A 19239-nucleotide genomic window follows, 5' to 3' on the forward strand; every position below is an offset into this window, starting at 1 on the left:
TGACTTCTAGGGAAAAGCACATTGGTAGTTATATTATATTCCTACATAAGAAGAAATAGTGCAATCCTCTGTAGACATATATATGATGTCTTATACCAAATTTAGCTCATTAGCCAATTGAGCCTATTCTGAAAAAAAAATCTATTCACAAATATACATTTTTAAGCAAAGGAAGCAAAGGAGAAACAGTCAACAGTCTGAGATAAAAGTTTACTTCCAAGTAACTTGCCTATCTGGGATCTGTAAGAAAGAAAAAGAGATCTGGTACCATGGAGCATTTCAAACTACAAAACCCTAGGATTTTATGAGAACTTAAAGTAAAAAATGCAGCCAGGAACATCCATAATAATTTTTATGGCTGTATATATGCCTAAGACAGCTGAATTTTTTTTAAAAAAAACTGCAGTTTGAAAACATTTAAAAACCCATACATAGGCTGGTAGCTAAAAAAAAAAACTTGTTAAAAACACTGAAAATAAAAACAGTTTAGAGAGGAGGAGGAGAAGGAAAAGAAAATATCCAGCAGTTAAAGGAGCAAAGTCAGAAATAAAAATAGAAACTGTATGTGAATTGGATTTGGACCACAAAATCAGAAGAATTACTGAAAACCTCAATAAATAAGTAGCTACGTTTATAGGCTTATCTGAGATGTAGGTTAAGTAAGGTATAAGAGTAGGATTATGTTAGTAAAATTTATGAAACTTAAGAATCTATGTATTTGTGAAGCAATAAGTAGAATACTTTGGGGGTGAAAACTGTATTTGTCTATTCTGCCTGTGCCAAACCATCCAAAATGAATCCCATGACAGAAGCCATATTCATAGGAGAAAAAATTCTGAAATTACTGGTCATGACTGAAATCAAGTGAACCAAGTAGAAAGCACTCTTAGAATTGGAATTAGGGTTAGAGTGGTTGTGAATGCTAATCTTTAAAGTCATGAACAGCCTGGGCAAGAAGATTTCAAGGAACATCTACTCCATGAATTTAGTCATCTGTACAAACTTTCTTTTGGGTGCTTTGTCAAGGTACAGGTAGCTAACGAGAAGGAGAGAGTATTCTCCATTATAGTTCCCTCCCTTGTGGAAAACAGCCCATACTGATGGCTTTGCAATCCCTGATTAAGATAGCTGTCTTCTCCAAAGATTATTTTATAGTTAGTCCATCAGTCAGTCAGCCTTACATGCTTCTATTTTCCTGAAATAGTGGTATTTATAGATTTTATCTTTTCCTGTGCTGTTTATTAATGCAAGATGATGATGTTGACAATGATAGCAATAGCAATAGCATTTAGACTTATATACCACTTCACAGTGCTTTACAGCCCTCTCTAAGCGGTTTACAGAGTCAGCATAATCCCCCCAATAATCTGAGTCCCCATTTTACTGATCTCGGAAGGATGGAAGGCTGAGTCAACCTTGAGCTTTGTGAGATTTGAACTGCCAAACGCAAGATGAAGACAATGATGATTTAAATCCACTCAAAGGATACATTTTGTTGATTTGAAGTAATCATCATTTTCATTTGGATGGTTACAACTTTCCTGCCTTTGGCCAGATTCAAGAGCCAGGCTTTCTTGATTCAAGGGTATTTTTAGTTTCAGGTTTTCCTCCTCCAAGAACTGTAGCTCTTTTACTGCAAAGTTTAAAACAGAATTCCAAAGCATTTGTTTTGCTCAGCCTGTGATTAATTTTTGCTGGCCTTTATTCGTTTTATTTAGTTGCTGCTTTTAGTAATTTATTAGGCGATTTTATTGTAGGCTGCCTGTGAGGGACTTGCTCTGAAAGGCAGTTTATAAATAATGTAAATACATTAATATTACACTTAGGTTATACAACTGGTTTCAAATGATTTCTTAGAATGAAGAATGAACAAAAATTGTTTAAATGTTAAACGCAAAGATGACATCTCCTGTGGTGAATTTGTATGTATAGAGAGAAAACTGTCAGTTCTGCTTCATCTATTCAGCCACGTGCGGCCTATATATTTAGCCACCAAGTGTAATTGACACTCTCTACTTGAGTGGGTGATTTGCACAGAAGTCCTGAATGATTTCATTTTTCTCCTTCAGAAAGGCAAGAATCGCCTGAAATCTGATGACAGAATTCTTTGGTAAGGTTATATAAAGTCATGAGACCAGGCAGCTAAATTTACTATACAACATAAAGAGTATTAGATTCTGAGCCCAAATTTTCCTTTATGTACAGAAGCTATTCTAATGAATTAATATACTGTGCTGAATATTATAAATTTGAGTACCAAAGTGGATGGGTACAGAATCAGATCTACCGCCTTTTAAATGAATGAAAAACTATAATTTCTGATCTGTAAAGGCTGTGTATTTGCATTGTCAAAAAGCATCCAGTAAGTAACTTTAAACAGGAGTTTTTTAAGATGATATTTGCCTTTAAAGCTTATATACTAAGAATTTTATTTAGTATATACTAAGAATTTTATTTAGACCCCGCTAGATGAGGATGTAATTTGAAAAATTTAGACTGTGCTGAAATGGCCAGACTAACTTTAAAAATAAAAGATAAAGAAGACACAGAATATTTTGTGATATGGAACAGATTTTATGAGTGGTTAGAGATAAGAGGTAGAAATTAGAGGAAGAAAGACTATGAATGTGTGTATTAATAATAGAGATGGTTTATAGCTACAATCATCATAATTAACAAAAATGTAAATAAGCCAATATAAAAAGAAACTTAGTTAAAATTATTTGCTTATTTTTTTGCTATTGTTATTAGTACATGTCTTATTGTATTATTATTATTGTTATCAGGTTATGTGTTGATATTTATCATTGGTTTTTCTCTGGTCTTTTTTCTTTTCCTTGTAAATGGTATACCCTGACAATATACTATATTCAAAAATGTTTATGAATAAAATTATATTTTTTTTAAAAAGAGTTTTATTTAGAAGTTCTAGAACTGAGATGTTTAGGCTGAAAACTCTCCATTTTGCAAACTTTGCTTTCAAACTTGCCTTTCCCCCCCTCCCTCCCTCCCTCTCTTATTTTTCCTAGCATTTTATTTCTTTCTGCCTAATTACTTTTAGTCTGCTTCTTCAGCATCATTTTTTCTTCTTGCAGCTTTAACAGTTGCCATTGTATTTACTTTGGTTTGCGTATAACTATTTTTCTCTTGGACTTATAGCCACTAAGAGTAGAAACACGTAATTTATGGGACCAACATTCCTCATCCAATGATTAGGATTTGCACTAAAGATGCAAATCAAGCACAAGGAAGTTGGGCATCATATCTTTGTATCATTCTTTGGGAGCAAGCAGTTCAAGCCACTAATTTAACAACTCCCCAAAGAATCTCAGAACTGTACTAAAGCAGGTCTGTTTGGTATGCTATTGAATAAGCTCTTGTCCTAAAAATAGACCAACCCTGTCTCGATTATGCGTCAGAATAAGGTTGACTTGTAAACAAATCTTTATTTCATTCCAAAATAGAACTTTTCATTGTACAGAACTTCTGTCACCAGCTACATTTTTTCTCATTCACATGAAATAGGCTCAGACATTATTATTTTTCCATTCAATATATTGTTGCCCCTTAGATGTTCAGAGGTTATAAAGAACAACGATTGCTGGTTGTGATGATGGCTCTTTAAATACATTCATATATCTTATTTTTCTTTCCTATCCTCAAACTAGCAACTTAGTGGCGGAGAATTATAAGAGTATGCAGTAGGAATAGATAGGAAGCCTTTTCTGCCTAATATATTATTTTTTGTTTGTTTTTATGCTTAAAATGAGCACCGCCCCCTAGAGTTGGGAACCACTAGCACATATGTGGGAGGGGAACCTTTATCTTTACCTTATGCTTAAGTGACTCTGGATGGTTATAGTAGCTCTAGGATATTTTGAACAAAGATCTATGTAGAGGAACAACAGGATTGTACACCCTGAGCATAGTACAGAAGAAGTGCTATGGAGCTTGCAAGAAACTACTCATCTTTTCTGTTTATTAAAACAGTTACATCCTTTTCCAGGATCATATAGAAGTATAAAAACAAATAGGCTATTTAAGACAGGTCTGGTACAGAATACAGATAAATGAATATACTAATTACAAAGAAGCAATCAATTGTTTTTATTGTTACTGTTATGGACCGAATGTCTCTGATATGTTCACAACAATGATTGTTGTTTTATCCTGACATTTACATTTATATAATTTTTGAAAAAACAGTTATCTTATCTTAAATAACAGTTATTATCCTGCACTTTTTCCATCACAAAAGCCATGTTGACCTCTTCTTGGATTTTGTTAACTCTTTTACATACCTGCCAATTGAGCTTCAGTTATTGTGGTTTTAAAGAAACTCAAAACTTTGCAAAGATATTCTTGACTTTGTTTTTCCACTCCCTTTTCACCAGTCTTTTCATTCTTTAGAGGTTTCCCATTTTGAACTCATAGGCGACTTGTTGGGCCCTTTTACATGTCATATATGTTTAATTTAATATAGATATGCCTAGGGTTTCCTATCAGCTATCTTAAATCAGATTATGGTTATCATTTAGAATTAAACTTGGTATTTCTTCCCATTTATTTGGTTCCAAGGCCTACTGTTCTGAGGGATAGACGTTTAGGTTAAGTAGAAATACTTAGAAAAATGTAGAAATAGAAAAAAGAAGGCTTGGAATATCTGATTGAGAAATCAAAGATGAAAGTGAGAATTTTGGTCTCTTCCTAAACATCAAAAAAACCAAGCTCATGTCCACTGCAACAAATGGAAACAAACACCTAAATAGTAATTGAAGGCGAAGAGATAGAATGCATGGGAAAATTTACTTTCCTAGAATTGTAGTTCACTCAAAGTGGTAAATGCAGCTGAGAAATAAAACATCAGATTTCACTGGGTCGCATAACAATGATGAACATGAGCTGAATATGGAAAAGCGAGAACATCTGGCAATCAAATGTAGCTTAGTCCGCTCTATTGTGTTCCCCATAATAAACTATGTTTGTGAAAGTTGGACCTTAAGAAAGCAAGACAGGAAGAACATTAGCTCATTTGAGCTGTGGTGCTGGAGAAAGTTCCTGGGTATTCCTTGAACAGCAAAGATGATTAACAAACAAGTTCTGGAGCACATAACAGGAGACATGTTACTGGAAGGCAAAATCATGAAACAGTGAATCAGTTATTTTGCCCATGCCATGTGGGGGAATTCACTGGAGAAAACAGTTATGTTTGGAAGAGTTAGTGGTAAAAATGAAACCAGTAGCTGGATACCATCAAAGATGACATCAGTGATAGCATAGAAAAACTCAAAGAAGTAGTATAAGATTGGAAGATGTGGAGAGACCTGGCCCATAGAATCACCAAGAGTCGGACACAACTGAATAAATAACATCATCATCTTCACAAATATTTGAAACTAAATTAACTGAAATCCCTCATTGTTAGAACATTCCTTTTGCATGCTCCCTGTTCTGGTTTGCTATTCAAGATCATCTTCAACATTTTGATCACACAGGACATATACAGGGATCCAGTGTAGAACTGTGAACAGATGATGCCATTCCTATAGATTCTGTGGTAGAAGCTGGTGTTTCTATGTTTTATTGCATGTTGGCTTCATACTTTTCACATATGCAATGCAGGCATATGTAAATATGCTAAATTACATTGGTAATTGTGTCATTTCAATATTGAAGGATAGCCATCCACACCAAAGTGCTGATGTATGTATGAAGGGAAAAAAAATACCTACAGCCATTACAGCCCCATAAGGCTGCATGTATTGAATTTTAATAAGTAAAATTCATTACTTGTCAGTAGAAAGTGTTGTAATTATGATTATACCTGGCAGCAGATATGAATGTAATGGAAGGATTGCAATGATTAGCTATTTACTTTGTTATTGTTTTGTTTTTATTGTTGAAGATGAGAGAGGGGCATAGGGGATGTTCTGCTTCATATCACAAAATAACTTGGTTAACATTTGTTATTATAGAACTTGCTTTGTGGTGTCATTTGCTACTCTATTCAGAGAGCAAAATATATCAAGCAAGCCCTTAGAAGGGAAAATGCTGTTTGCCATCAACACCATTTCTTCCTCTCCTACTTCCCTCCTCTCCTTTAAGTGGTTTTTGTTATTTCTGTTCATTTCCAAATTGGTCTGCTTCAGTAAGTGATTATCTGCAAAGACTAAAAAAAAAACCTATTTCTGTTTTGGCTGAAATATGCAATTGAATGTTGAAGGCAGAGAGCAGAAGAGAAAGATAACTAGATTTTATTTTTCCCCCTATATTCTCTGAGTCAAACTTAATCACAGTATCTGTAGTTGCTACATCTCTTTTCTCAAATTAGTGAAAAAGCAACTATTCAAACTGTGAAATGTATATGAAGATATAATTTAAATTATATCTTCATAGATGTTTCACAGTAACCTTCAGTGTTGAATTAGAGTATTAAAGGTTTTGCTGTGTTATAAATCTGTTAGAGTGTCTTGAGGGAAAGGAAAATACTATTTTTTACCTGAAATTCTAAGCATAGATTCTAGTTGCTTAAGCAATATCCACATCTTTGGATATATGGCTCTTTTGTTTATATGGTCCATACCTGGCTTTAGTTAGAATATTTCATTTTGAGCTATTCATTCTCATGACATTACCTAATGTTTTATTTGAAAGTATTTTTTAAGTTCAGAGTAATATTCTTCATTTTGTAGCACATTCCAGTGTAAGCCTTTGTATAAGAGAGGAAAAGGTAGGACATTTCTTCTAGATAAATGTACATTAAAACCTCTAAGAGCGAATTTTCAATGTTATTCATTCATTGGCTCCCAAAAGCAGGAAAAAAGTCATGTCAAAATTTGAAATAATTTTTTTTTTAGAGAGAGAGAATAGTTTTCAGAAACAGGTTCAGGAAGTCTCTCTGTAGATGTGTCTCTACAGCAATGTGTAAAACTGTTTTTTTAATTAATATTTGTGAATATTAGAAATTCTAGGGAATCGTAGCTCCCTACATGAGGTATATGTAACTCTGCATATATTCATTGGACTACAAATCCCAGCATTACTAACCGTCAACCCTACTGTCTGAGCCTGCTTGGAGATATAGTTCAGCAATATCTGGAAGATCTGAGAATTTGAAGACCAGTTTTATGGATGTATTTAGTGATGATTAAGAGTATGTGAGAGAAGAATTAATTGAATTGTCTGGGTTGAGATGTAGATTTTTAGGATCTGGAATTTCAGAAAACTTTGCATGATTCAACTATGAAGGCTTTTAAAATTGTAAAATAATGGTAATAATGGAAACTTCTATCTTCAAAATAGAAAAGATTCCCAACTTTCTTGTGGCATATTTAATTTGAATTATCCTTTGGTCTACAGCAGGGGTGTCAAACTCATGTCGTCATGGCGACGTCACATGATGTATTTTTTCCCCTTCACTAAACCAGGCGTGGGCGTGGCCAGCATGTGATGCATCTGGCCTGCAGGCCGGGAGTTTAACAGCCCTGGTCTACAACATTGCTACAGAGAACAGTATTGTGACTTTAGATGCAGGAGATAATAATGTTCTGATCATTAATATCCAAAACATGGTAGATATAGCAGTTGTTATAATTGTATGAGAATAGTTGTTGTTAAAATTGAATGAGAATAAAATTAGAGCATTCCCTATTTCTGATCTTTGTCCCACACAAAGAAATTTTAGATTTAGATTGGATCAAATAATTTGAGTGGATCATTACCCAAATAAGGTTAACAGCATCAGTGCACAGCATAATGAAATGTCATCCGTGGTTTTGGGGTGAGAGTCCATCAGTATGCTGATGACACCCAGCTGTACATCTCCACCCCAGACCACCCCAACGATGCCCTTGATGTGATGTCTCGCTGCCTGGAGGCCGTGCGGGTCTGGATGGGGAGAAATACCCCATCCAAGACCGAGTGGCTGTGGCTTCCGGCGTCCTGATATAGTCAGCTGGTGCCATCACTGACTATTGGGGATGAATTGCTGCCCCCCACAGAGAGGGCTCGCAATCTGGGTGTCCTCCTGGACGCACGGCTGTCTTTTGAAGAGCATATGACGGCCGTGGCCAGGGGGGCTTTTTATCAGGTTCGCCTGATTCGCCAGTTGCAGCCCTTTCTGGACCGGGACGCCTTGCGCAGGTCACTCATGCCCTTGTCACCTCCCAGCTGGAGTATTGTAATGCTCTCTACATAGGGCTCCCCTTGAAGAGCACTCGGAGGCGCCAACTGGTCCAGAATGCGGCCGCGCGGGTGGTTATGGGCGCAACCTGTTGTGCCCATGTGACACCCCTCCTGTGCGAGCTTCACTGGCTCCCAGTGGTCTTCTGGGTGCGATTCAAGGTGTTGGTTACCACCTTTAAAGCGCTCCATGGCATAGGATCCGGGTACCTTCGAGACCGACTTCTGCCACCAGTAGCCTCCCACTGGCCAGTTCGCTCCCACAGAGAGGGTCTCCTCAGGGTGCCATCGGCCAAGTTATGTTGGCTGGCGACACCCAGGGGAGGGCCTTCTCTGTGGGAGCCCCAGCCCTGTGGAATGAACTGCCCCCGGAAATGCGTAAAATCTCCGACCTCAGGTTATTTCGCTTTGCCCTTAAGACCCTGCTGTTCCGCCAGGCCGGGCTATCAATGTAATGATTTTAAATTGGATGTTTTAAATTTTTGGGGGTTTTAATATTGAGCCAAAATTATTTAATAATTTTAAATTATTTTAACTGTTGTTTGTCTTTGTGCTTTTAATAGGCTGTACACTGCCCTGAGTCCTTCGGGAGAAGGGCGGTATAGAAATAAAATTATTATTATTATTATTATTATTATTATTATTATTATTATTATTGTTATTGTTATTGTTATTGTTATTGTTATTGTTATTGTTATTGTTATTATTATTATTATTATTATTATTATTATTATTATTATTATTATTATTATTATTATTATTATTACAAGAAAACAACTAAGCTCAGAGAGCACCAAGGACTCCTTATTTCAATCCTGAACTACAAATATTCTCCTTGATCAAAATGTTGTTATGCCAACATATTCTGGAACCTAACAATAGTGTTTTTACACTATTTACCTACAATCTTTTGGACTAGGTGATATAAAAATGATTATAACTAAATGAAATATTCAATGATGAGGGCATTGGTTTGACTCAAGTTACCAAGACTGCTGCATGAGAATTAGATGTTTGACATCAATACCTAAATGTATTCATTTGTTTTCATACATAGATTTATATGAATGAAAGTGTACTGCTTTCTAAGTTTGTGATTCACAGTAAAGATTAAAGTATATTAAAGTATTTAATAATTGATGCAGTAGTAGTATCCATGGTATCTAATACCGTACTTCAGTTGATACACCAATTCCTTTTCTCATTTTCCGAAAAAGTTCAGCTACGTTGTTTTGAAAATATCCAGTCTTGAGCTGTCTTTAAAAATTGATTTAAATTTTTAGTTGAAAATCCTGGTTTTTCAAAGTCAAAACATCTAAGGATTGTCTACTCCAATTTGAATCTGCCTGCCATAGAAGCTTTTCTTCTGGGTGTCCCTCCTTTGTCAAATTAGTTGTAGTTACTAAAGATTTGTTCAGTTCTGAAATTCTGTCCCCTACAAATTCGCTTGGCTTTTTTTAAAAAAAAAAATTTCTAGAGGTTAGCTGAAGTTTCAGTTTTGGTATTGAATGAAATGTTCCTAGCTAGCTTGATTTCTTATTCTGCTACATGATATCACACATATACTGTATCACTCAGCATTAATATATCTTTGTAATGTAAACAATTGCTTTTCCGTGTTTGGCTTGATTCTGATTCATTTAATTCAGGATAATCAATTTACCGGTAGATTAGAATTATTTGTTGTAAGCTGTTTTAGAAGCTCTTATAATTGGAAAATCAGAGTAGAATCATGTTAATATCTACCAGTTTCGATTATTTGTATCAGTCCTACTTGGTATATTTGTGTGTGCATGCTTGCATTCACATGTATGCAAAAGGAAGAAAATGAGGGGGGGGGATTTCTGATGATGTCCATATTAGGAATATAAAAGAAATAAGCAGATTTGCAAAATTTACCAGAATGCACTCAGTTGAAGATGAATGGCAGCATTGATTAGAATTCAGTGGATTTAAAATAGTAGGTCTTTAAAGCAGAGTTTGTGCATGAAACAAATGTGTTATAAACATTACACTGATATCACTAGGATAATTCACAACAATGGTTCTAGAATGTCTCAAAATATGTATAAAGCCCCTGACAGGAAAGCCTTGACAGTCTTGAGCCACCTAAAATACAAAGTGATTTTTTGTTATTTTTCCTCTCATAACCTTCAGTTGTTTGAGCCTCTTTTTCAAACCCGTTGATACTGCAGTGTCAGAAAACTGACTTAATGGGAGGTGAAGTAAAGGTTGATTGGATGTACATTGTAATGAGCCTAGCCTGTAAAATCCTCATGAGAGAAATTTGAAATATTGCAGTCATTTATTTATTATAGGTAAAGGCAGAAGTGAATTTTCTAAATGGTGATGAGATTTAGGATATATTTATTAAAAAAATGAGAATGTTGAAATAATAGTAGTTTTGACCACCAATTGCTTATGTATTAGGTAATTAACAAAATAGGATGTCATAATTTTGCACATGTCCTGAAATAGAATCACTAACCGCTTCTAACCACACTGAGCTTTTAATAGAAAAAGTGGTTGCTTAATGCTTCCCCACCAGAAATGTTAAGATTAAGTTTGCTATTAGATTGCAGCCAGAATAGTCTACAAACAGGAAGAAAGTCTTGCTCTGCTCTCTGCCTATTTTTTCTTGTTTAAGTTGATGTGATAATTCATTGCAGATTTTCTTTCTTTGACAGAGCGCCTACCGCAGAAATGGGATGACTTTTCTGGCTTGCTAATATGGATGTGCCTACAGCAACAGGAAAGACAGTGTTATATTAAGGTGATTTTTTTTTCCCAAGCCAATTCGGCATTTGCAAGTATACTTGTGAGTGGGCTGGTTTGTTGTGACTATCAACTGGCTGCTTCTGTCTCTCTTTTCCTACCCCCTCAGTCATTACTCCTGATTTCCAAATGTAGCATTTAGCTAATTAATGGCAGGATGTTTGGTATGTTATGGTAAATTGCACAGTTCTGAAGTTTACCCTCCTTCTCAAAATTATTACAGTATCAGTCCTCAAGAACAAACTCATCACCTTTATAAGAAAGTTAAAAGAAGCTGTATTTACATCAAACTGCTAATTGCCTTATTTGTTTCTCCTTACCAGGAAAATAATTAGAGAAATGTTGATTTTTAGAAATCTAAAAAGCCAATTGTTATTTTGTGTAATTTGGAAACTGATAGACTGATGAGGAATTGTGAAAAAGAAAATAATGTTATTTTAGATTTAATCAATCTAAATATAGTTATATAACATTAGAGTTCAACTAAACTATGCTATACCAATATTGGTCTTCCAAACTGGATTTTTGAAAAATAGCAATGCCAAAACTATATGCTATGACAGTCTCCTACGGGTGCCAACAATTGCACCAGCAAGTGATGTCATGCAAATGTAAGCGTTTCCAGCCCATCTGTGCACCATATATGAAAAGCACCTGAAGGCAGGACAGGAAGCAATGGATGGAAACTAATCAAGGAGAGAAGCAACCTAGAACTAAGGAGAAATTTCTTGATAGTTAGGACCGTTAATCAGTGGAACAACTTGCCTCCAAAAGTTGGGAATAGCAATTGCACTTAAACTTATATACCACTTCACAACGCTTTACAGTCCTTTCTAAGTGGTTTACAGAGTCCATATTGCCCCTTGGGTCTTCATTTTACTCACCTCAGAAGGATTGAAGGCTGAGTCAATCTTGAGCCAGTGAGAATTGAATTGCCAAACTGCTGGCAGCTGGCCGTCAGCAGAGTAGACTGCAGTACTACATTCTAATCACTGTGCCACCATGGCTCTTGCTCCAATATTGGAAGTTTTTAAGAAGAGACAGGATAACCATTTGTCTGAAATGATATAGGGTTTCCTGCCTGAGCAGGGGTTGGACTAGAAGACCTCCAAGGTTCCTTCCAACTCTGTTATTCTGTTTGCCTCATTTTCAATCAGTCACTTTGCAGAGACAGAGCATAATTGCCTACTATGGAGAAATCCTATTCTGAGTAGTTCAAGAATGAGGCTCTTTCACTCAGAAAAAAACACAGTCATTTAGTGAATCATGTAAAAAGCTGAACGCAGGGATAATTCTTTGTACTTTGGGATATTAATTGAAAGCCCATTTCTACACAGAAATATATATTTGTATTCCCCCAATGCAAATGCCTTTCTCACAAAAATTATATGGGAAGCATTTTTCTGTTAAGATAAGCATGATAGTAAATTGTAATCCTAATTTTTTCTATGGAATGAAAATATGGAAACAGCATTTTGCCACTGCATCAGGATTATTGTCTTATATGCTTTTTCTAGGCTTCCAGTGCTTTGTGAATCCATTTATCTGAATTTTTTTTGAAAGAAATGACACTACAATATCCCTTTCTTTTCTTTTTCTTGAAGCACCTAATGCCTTGTCTTTTCTTCGCTTGGTATGTTACTCAATCCAAGAAGGATTCCTTTCAATTGCAAACTAATTTCAGTGTTCTGTTTTTGTTCAAGATCTATACAAGACTATATTCATTTTCATTTTTTATTAAAACTTTAGGAAAGCTTTCACAATTCTATGATGAGGTCTGAATGTGGCCATCATTTTTGAATGGGATCTCATGTAATGTTTTCATTAAACCCTGCAGGACGGACTCATTGCCAAAAGTTGCTGCTGTAGAGCTAATCATAAGAGCCAAGGACTTAAAGAGTCCAAATACTGGACATTCACCATAACCAGCCTTATACGGATCAATCTCTTTAGAAGTCAATGTTTAGATGTGGTTACTTTACTGAATTATTGCAATTGATATATTCAGTATTATGCTTTCCATAGTGGCATAATTATACTTTAAAAACATTTTTGCATGTCATTTTTCTGGAATTGATCTGATGTTAAAGAACTAAAAATAGTGTATACAGTAAAGAAGAAAACCCATTGCTGATGTTCTGTCTGTGCTTGCTGAAATGTATGATTAAACCTTTCTTTTTATCATGATTTCTTATTTTTCTTGGCATCCATAATGATGGAAAATTATATGCTTGCTGTAAACATCCAGACTTTTTAAAGGACACCAGCATTTATTGTATTTGGTTTCGATCTGCAGGCATATATGCAAAAAGAAAACATTTTAGGCCAAGAATACTGGAATAAAAATTCTTTCTCTAGAAGTATCTTTGTTTTTTAAAAAAAATGCATAAGCAGAAAAAGCACTGCCATTTATTTCTTACTTGGTACACTTACAACCCCAGAGAATGAAAAATCAACATATATTTCTCTTAGAAATATGACAGATCATGTTTTTGTTGGTCTGCTGTATATTTGTCTGTCTTGAACAGTCTGACAGGCAATTATTTATAAAATCTAGTTTGTTCAATAAACCCATATAATAACCTTTCTCTTCTCCAAAAAGCAAGAATTATAAGCCAAAATGAAAAAATTGTAAGGAAAACAAGCTACATTTTGTCTCATTTTCTTGGATCAGTCTAGATTTATTCCCAGAATGACTGAATATAGTATAGTTCCTATATTTTCCCATTTCTTTTATTCTTACTTCATATTATTTCTGTTCCTCCTTAATTTTGAATATTCTTATATTATTTATATTTACATAAATATTTAGATTTTGATTTTCTTCTCCAAAAAGGACATACTGAAAGAAAGATCCAAAATAAACAACAGATATAAATACAATCCACCATTAAAATACAATTACCAAATTAAAAGCAACTTCAGAACAAAATTACAGAGGCCAAACTAAATACCAGAATCCCATATTTAAAGAGAAAGTCTCCAATGGTGAATTGAGCACAGACTTCCCCATACTACCCATTTCTGTAAGGCAGGGAGACCTCTATTCATATGCTACAGGAGGTGGTGGCACCAGCAGCAAATGATCTTCTCAAACAGCTTCACCTGTCCGCAAACTTTATCAGATAGTGATGGTATTTCCCAAGAGTTGTCAGTCAGAGGACAGTTCAGTAATCTGAATAGGTGAATCCTTAAAGAGACTATTCCCTGTTCAACCATATCTCGGTAACACAAGTGGGTGTGGGGTAAGAACAATTATTTACAGAAATATATTACAATATATCATAACCCGTCTAGGGGAGACTCAAGATTGCATTCATTGCATGTAGATTAAGAGGGGAAGTCCATGGAAAACAAGCCCGTCTAAATATATGGAATATTATTTACTCAAAACTTCTCTCATCTGTTAGAAGTTGCCTTTCAACTTTAAGGATTTGAATAGAAATTAAAATTCTATTCTTTTAATTGTCTGAAGAATAATTTCTTATTTTCCTCCTTGCACCACAAAAGAGTTAGTTTTTCTTTTCCATACGTAGCAGCCAAATGTGATGTTCCTTCACATTCTCAGGAGGCTGTTCATTGGAAGAAGTGTCTCTAGATTTGGGGGGCTTTGGTCAAAGCAGGATTACTGTGGAAAGAATTCCTTTCTGGCAGGCTTCAGATTTAGAAGGGACCACGTTTGCATTAAAACTCTGCCATCAGCCATGTGCCGTTCTCATAAAATATTTTATAGCTTCCTGTCTAGCTCATACAAAATGTTTCATAGTACATAAATACTTCCAGAGATAATTTGAGGATAAATAGATAGCGGCATTTGTCATAGGTATAACTTCAACATTGAAGGCTATTCTATTATATTTTACTGGCCAAGTGAATCTTTTTCATTTGTTTTAAGGTTAGGAATCAGGTTGGGCTTTTAAGATTGCAATGGTACATCTATACAGAATAGCAACATAGCTAGGAAAACGTGATGGGATGCATTTAATCAATGACTCTTCCAGAGGGCAATAAGCCAACTTTATGCAGCTAAATTATCCTGGAGAAATGGAAATTATATTTTGTGGCTTAAGTAAGGCCAGAGGGCCTTTAAAACCAGAAAAAGGCTACATATCTATTATAAATTAAGTTGTCCCTTAAAATAATGACACTTTTAAAAATTTCATATATTTCATATATCACAAGAGGACCAGAATTAGATATATAAACTTTCATTCAACATTAATGTGGTGGCAATACAAACAACACTTTAAAAGGCAGAGGATTGTAGATATTGAAATGTTCATACTTCAAGGGCTCGGAGTCATATGAACTAATGGAGAAAGCGTGGATTCTGTAGTATACTTATTTCATATTTGTTACTAGGACTACTTATAGAGGGAAACAATTGCTAGAAATTGTGTACTTCTTTAAAGACCTTATAGTGAATAAATGTGAACATGAAGAGTATCATTTATTCAGGGACTAGATGATGATTTTTTTCCTAAATATGAGATAGATCCAAGCATTTCAAATTTTTTCCTCTCTCATGCAGAGAATATAGTAGAGGTAAATAATCTGAAGATCCCTTGGAACCTACTTTCAGTATCTCTTTGCTGATCATTAAAGTGGCTGTACTGTTTTCAGGGTTCTGCATAGCCTAGGAAAAAAGTCACTCCTTTACTAAATTATATATTTTATTTAAATTATTATTTATTAAAATAATAATATGTAAAATTATAAAAATTATCATTTTTTCTTACATATATACATTCATTTCAGTATGAATTTAAAAATAAAAAATGGAGTCCATGTGATTCACTACATAAACTAAATAGATTATCTTCATTAAGGGAAACAAAGTGTAAAATTGATGTAGAACATGGGCTGATGACTAAAAGATAACTGATGTCTGAATGCTCCATGAAACTGCTCTCATGAACGCGTCAATGCACATTAACATGTGTGTCTGAAAATTTAGCTACTTGGCCTTTGCAAACAGGTTAGTTCAATTTGTGTAAAATCATTTTCCAAAGCTGAAGATCAACTTAAGTTTAATATTGAAGTATAGAAGGCAACACCTGGTCAATCTTCACTGTTCTTGAAAAGCCAAATGGACTTACCCTAGTGAGCCCTTGCAAAACTTTGTGGAATGGATGTAAAGGAACTTTGCCTCTTGTGGCATTGTGGCCTTGCATGAAAGGATATACATTGCAACAGCAAAAAGCATCTTCAGATGAAAACACTGGATCCTGAGATGGCTGTAAAGAACTTGAATGGAAGACCACCATGAAATCCCAGGAGCTAAACTGGGATGACAAACCACTTCCATATGTTTGTGTAAAGAAAACCTAGATAGACATGTATGGAAATCATCAGAAATCAAAAAATAAGTGACACTTTGTGGGATGACTGATAGGTAGTTTGCCAAACTCGAATTACCTTACAATGATGATGTTTCTCCAAGACATGACATTTTTGATCATCTCCAATGTTGACATCGTTGTGCCAAAAGGAAGTGATGTTGCAGATGGAGGGATTCTGCCCCTTTCTACTTCATGACAATTTTATAGTTAAGTAACACATCAGTGTACAGATTGCAGTGTGCGCGCACACAAACACAGGCATTCCACAGCTATTGCTGATGTAGACCGCTCAGTTTTAGGGAGCAATTTGCATTAATAAAGACTCCTAAAATATGTTCAAAATTTGGCTTAGTTTTATTTGTAATTAAAAATTTCATTGCAACTTTTTGAATTATTAGTCAATCAAGAAACATCAAGAGGGATATGATGCAATATATATTGGATTTATGATATATACATAGCATTGCTTTAGAAAAAACTAAGCATCTTTTAAAATTATTGTTGAGATGTGTTTTATTCAACACTTTTCAAGTTATCTCACATATCTAGGACTGAACCAATTGTGTGATAAAGATTGTGGAAACCTTTCTGAAAAATCAAGTCCACTACATTCATTCAAGTTTCTCATTGCTGGCATAATTGATATTACTGATATTGATACTGATCTATGAATTGTTATAGTCATGTATTGTAATTGTTTTCTTATTCCTTGCCTCAATATTTAATTGGAAGAGAATACCTGTAGAGAATTTTGACATGCATTTCTCCAAAGGTTAACATTATCCATATCAAATCTTTAATAATAATATATAAATTCCAGTTCAAGCTTCACTTTTAGTTTTAGAAAACCTGTTCTTCTTTTCTTTTTAACAGGATAAGTGCACGATTTTAAATGTTGGCCTAAACTTGCTAGACTCAGATAATGTATATACAATTATTATTTGAAGGTTATCCAAAGTATGATGATTCCTGCCCTTTTTATGAAGATTCGAGACTCTTCTGATATTAAAGAGCTATAAAAAATTGAAATGTGCACTTTGAAAGAAAATGTAATACAATCATTAGAAAAACCAAGAGATCAAATAACGTTAAACAATGTCCTGGTTTGTGCTGGGAGGGCAACATTTAATATATTTATAGTTGCTGTATATTGGGGAAAATATTGCCAAACCTAGATGTTGAAGAAATGCCTCAGTGCTTGCTGAAATTATAGTTGAGACTTCCTTACATTTTATTATACACAGATTGTGTATTTGGCTACCATGAGCTTCCTTCAGACTCCCAAAGGCAAGTCTATTGTGCCCTCTGGGGGTTTTATACTACTTTAAGTTAGAAATTTATTTCATTAATATTTTTTTGTTTATCATAAAATATCACTGGTTTTTTTTCTGCTTGAGGAACCAAAAATATTTTTAGTCTTTATATCAGGAAGTCTAGTTTTTCCTAACATTTTACTACTCAGAATGTTTGAAGCACTTAACTGCCAGCCAATAAATATTACACGATTATTGTTTTCATATGGACAGGCTGTTCTTGTCCTTTCTTTTACCTTTTTCCAAGTTTATTATGCAACTTTATATCACCAAGTAACACCTCAACTTTAGAGTCATTTGGAATGCTGACATTAAACTGGCTCCAAAGGCCAGCTGTGGTTCCATACTTTACTTCAATGTTACGGAAAATGGGTTAATGTCAGAATTGAGAATACAAGATCTTTGCTGGTTCAAGTCGAAAGCATTCTGTACCCCAGTTCCCCTAAGAAATCCACAAGCAAAACACAAAAGACATCTTCTCCTCATGTACTCTAGCAACTGGTTCCAGGTTGTTTGTAACCTCCATTAGAAAAGACATATTGTATCATGGGTGGTACTATCAATCCTTAAATGTAGACCATGTCAGGAAACACACAACAAGAAATACTAGAACTCTATTTTATTGATGTAATAAAAGGGTAATAATTGAAAGCCTGGTAACTGCTAACATTCATAACATCATTCTAAACCTGAAGATATGACCAGAATACAAAGGTTTGTCTTTAGAAAAAACTTAAATTACAGAAGGAGTGGCAGCATTTCCTTCCATTGAAGTAGCATGAGTATGGAACATCTAGCCAGCCCATTTTCAAAAATAACCACCCCATGATTCATTTCCACTGATCTCCATCTCCAAAGCAGGACATTTCTTGTCACAGTGTCTCTTATCTTAGCTCTACAAAGAGAGGAAGAAATGTATCCCAAGATCTTTTAGCTTAGTTACCCCAAAATAGAAATTGCTGTCCAAGCTGTCATGAACTATTTACATGACCGTATGATATTTACCAATTCCTTCTATGCTTCATTTAATGATTTGTTGTCAGGCCTGAGTCTGAAATCAAGGAGTTATACTCTTGCATTAAGAGCTTCTGCTGCAATGATTTGGACAAGTAGAATAGTGAATCATTTTCAAGTAATTTCTTATAATTCTTGTAGTTAATTGAGAATGGATTCCAATATTTCACACTTACTCTGTTTTCAAATGGCAGATAGTTAAAGTGATGTTGGCTTGTATAGGTGTGATTTATTTATTTTATCAATTCAGAATTTCTCCCTACTTATCTTCATTAGATTATCCTGATTGTATTATTGACTATATTTAATAAAATCTTTGAACCTGTAAAAAATGATATGCATTGACTTCAATAAAATGTTTCAGTCCATAAAATGTCATTACATACTATCTGATTTAATAGACATTTGTCCTTAATGGATACTTTTTCCTCCCATTTAGTCTACAAAATCATGATTTTATTATAGTGAAAAAAAATCACTTATAATTCTTTGACTTTGATTTATGCTATTACCTCTTTTTTCTTTGACACATTTAGTAAATAAAGCCTATCTCTTCATTCTTCTTATAGCCCAAACTTGCACTGCCTTCCTATTCACTTCTTAGTCAAAACTGT

The 19239-nt window shown here is 34.6% G+C and overlaps 1 protein-coding gene across 7 annotated transcripts in view; it reads left to right on the plus strand.

Annotated features, from left to right (window-relative positions):
- Positions 1–13316, plus strand: part of SUPT3H (SPT3 homolog, SAGA and STAGA complex component) — a 263150-nt gene extending 249834 nt beyond the window's left edge. For all 7 annotated transcript variants that reach the window (XM_034426773.2, XM_087882236.1, XM_087882238.1 and 4 more), the window contains 2 exons: positions 10869–10954; positions 12794–13316. In XM_034426773.2, coding sequence (XP_034282664.2) covers positions 10869–10910 — 42 coding nt within the window. In that variant the 3' untranslated portion in view covers positions 10911–10954; positions 12794–13316. The remainder of the gene's footprint in view (positions 1–10868; positions 10955–12793) is intronic.
- Positions 13317–19239: the final 5923 nt, after the last annotated feature.

This window comes from Pantherophis guttatus, chromosome 1, assembly GCF_059756535.1.
Source record: "Pantherophis guttatus breed Tessera chromosome 1, ASM5975653v1, whole genome shotgun sequence".
Taxonomy (NCBI): Eukaryota; Metazoa; Chordata; class Lepidosauria; order Squamata; family Colubridae; genus Pantherophis; species Pantherophis guttatus.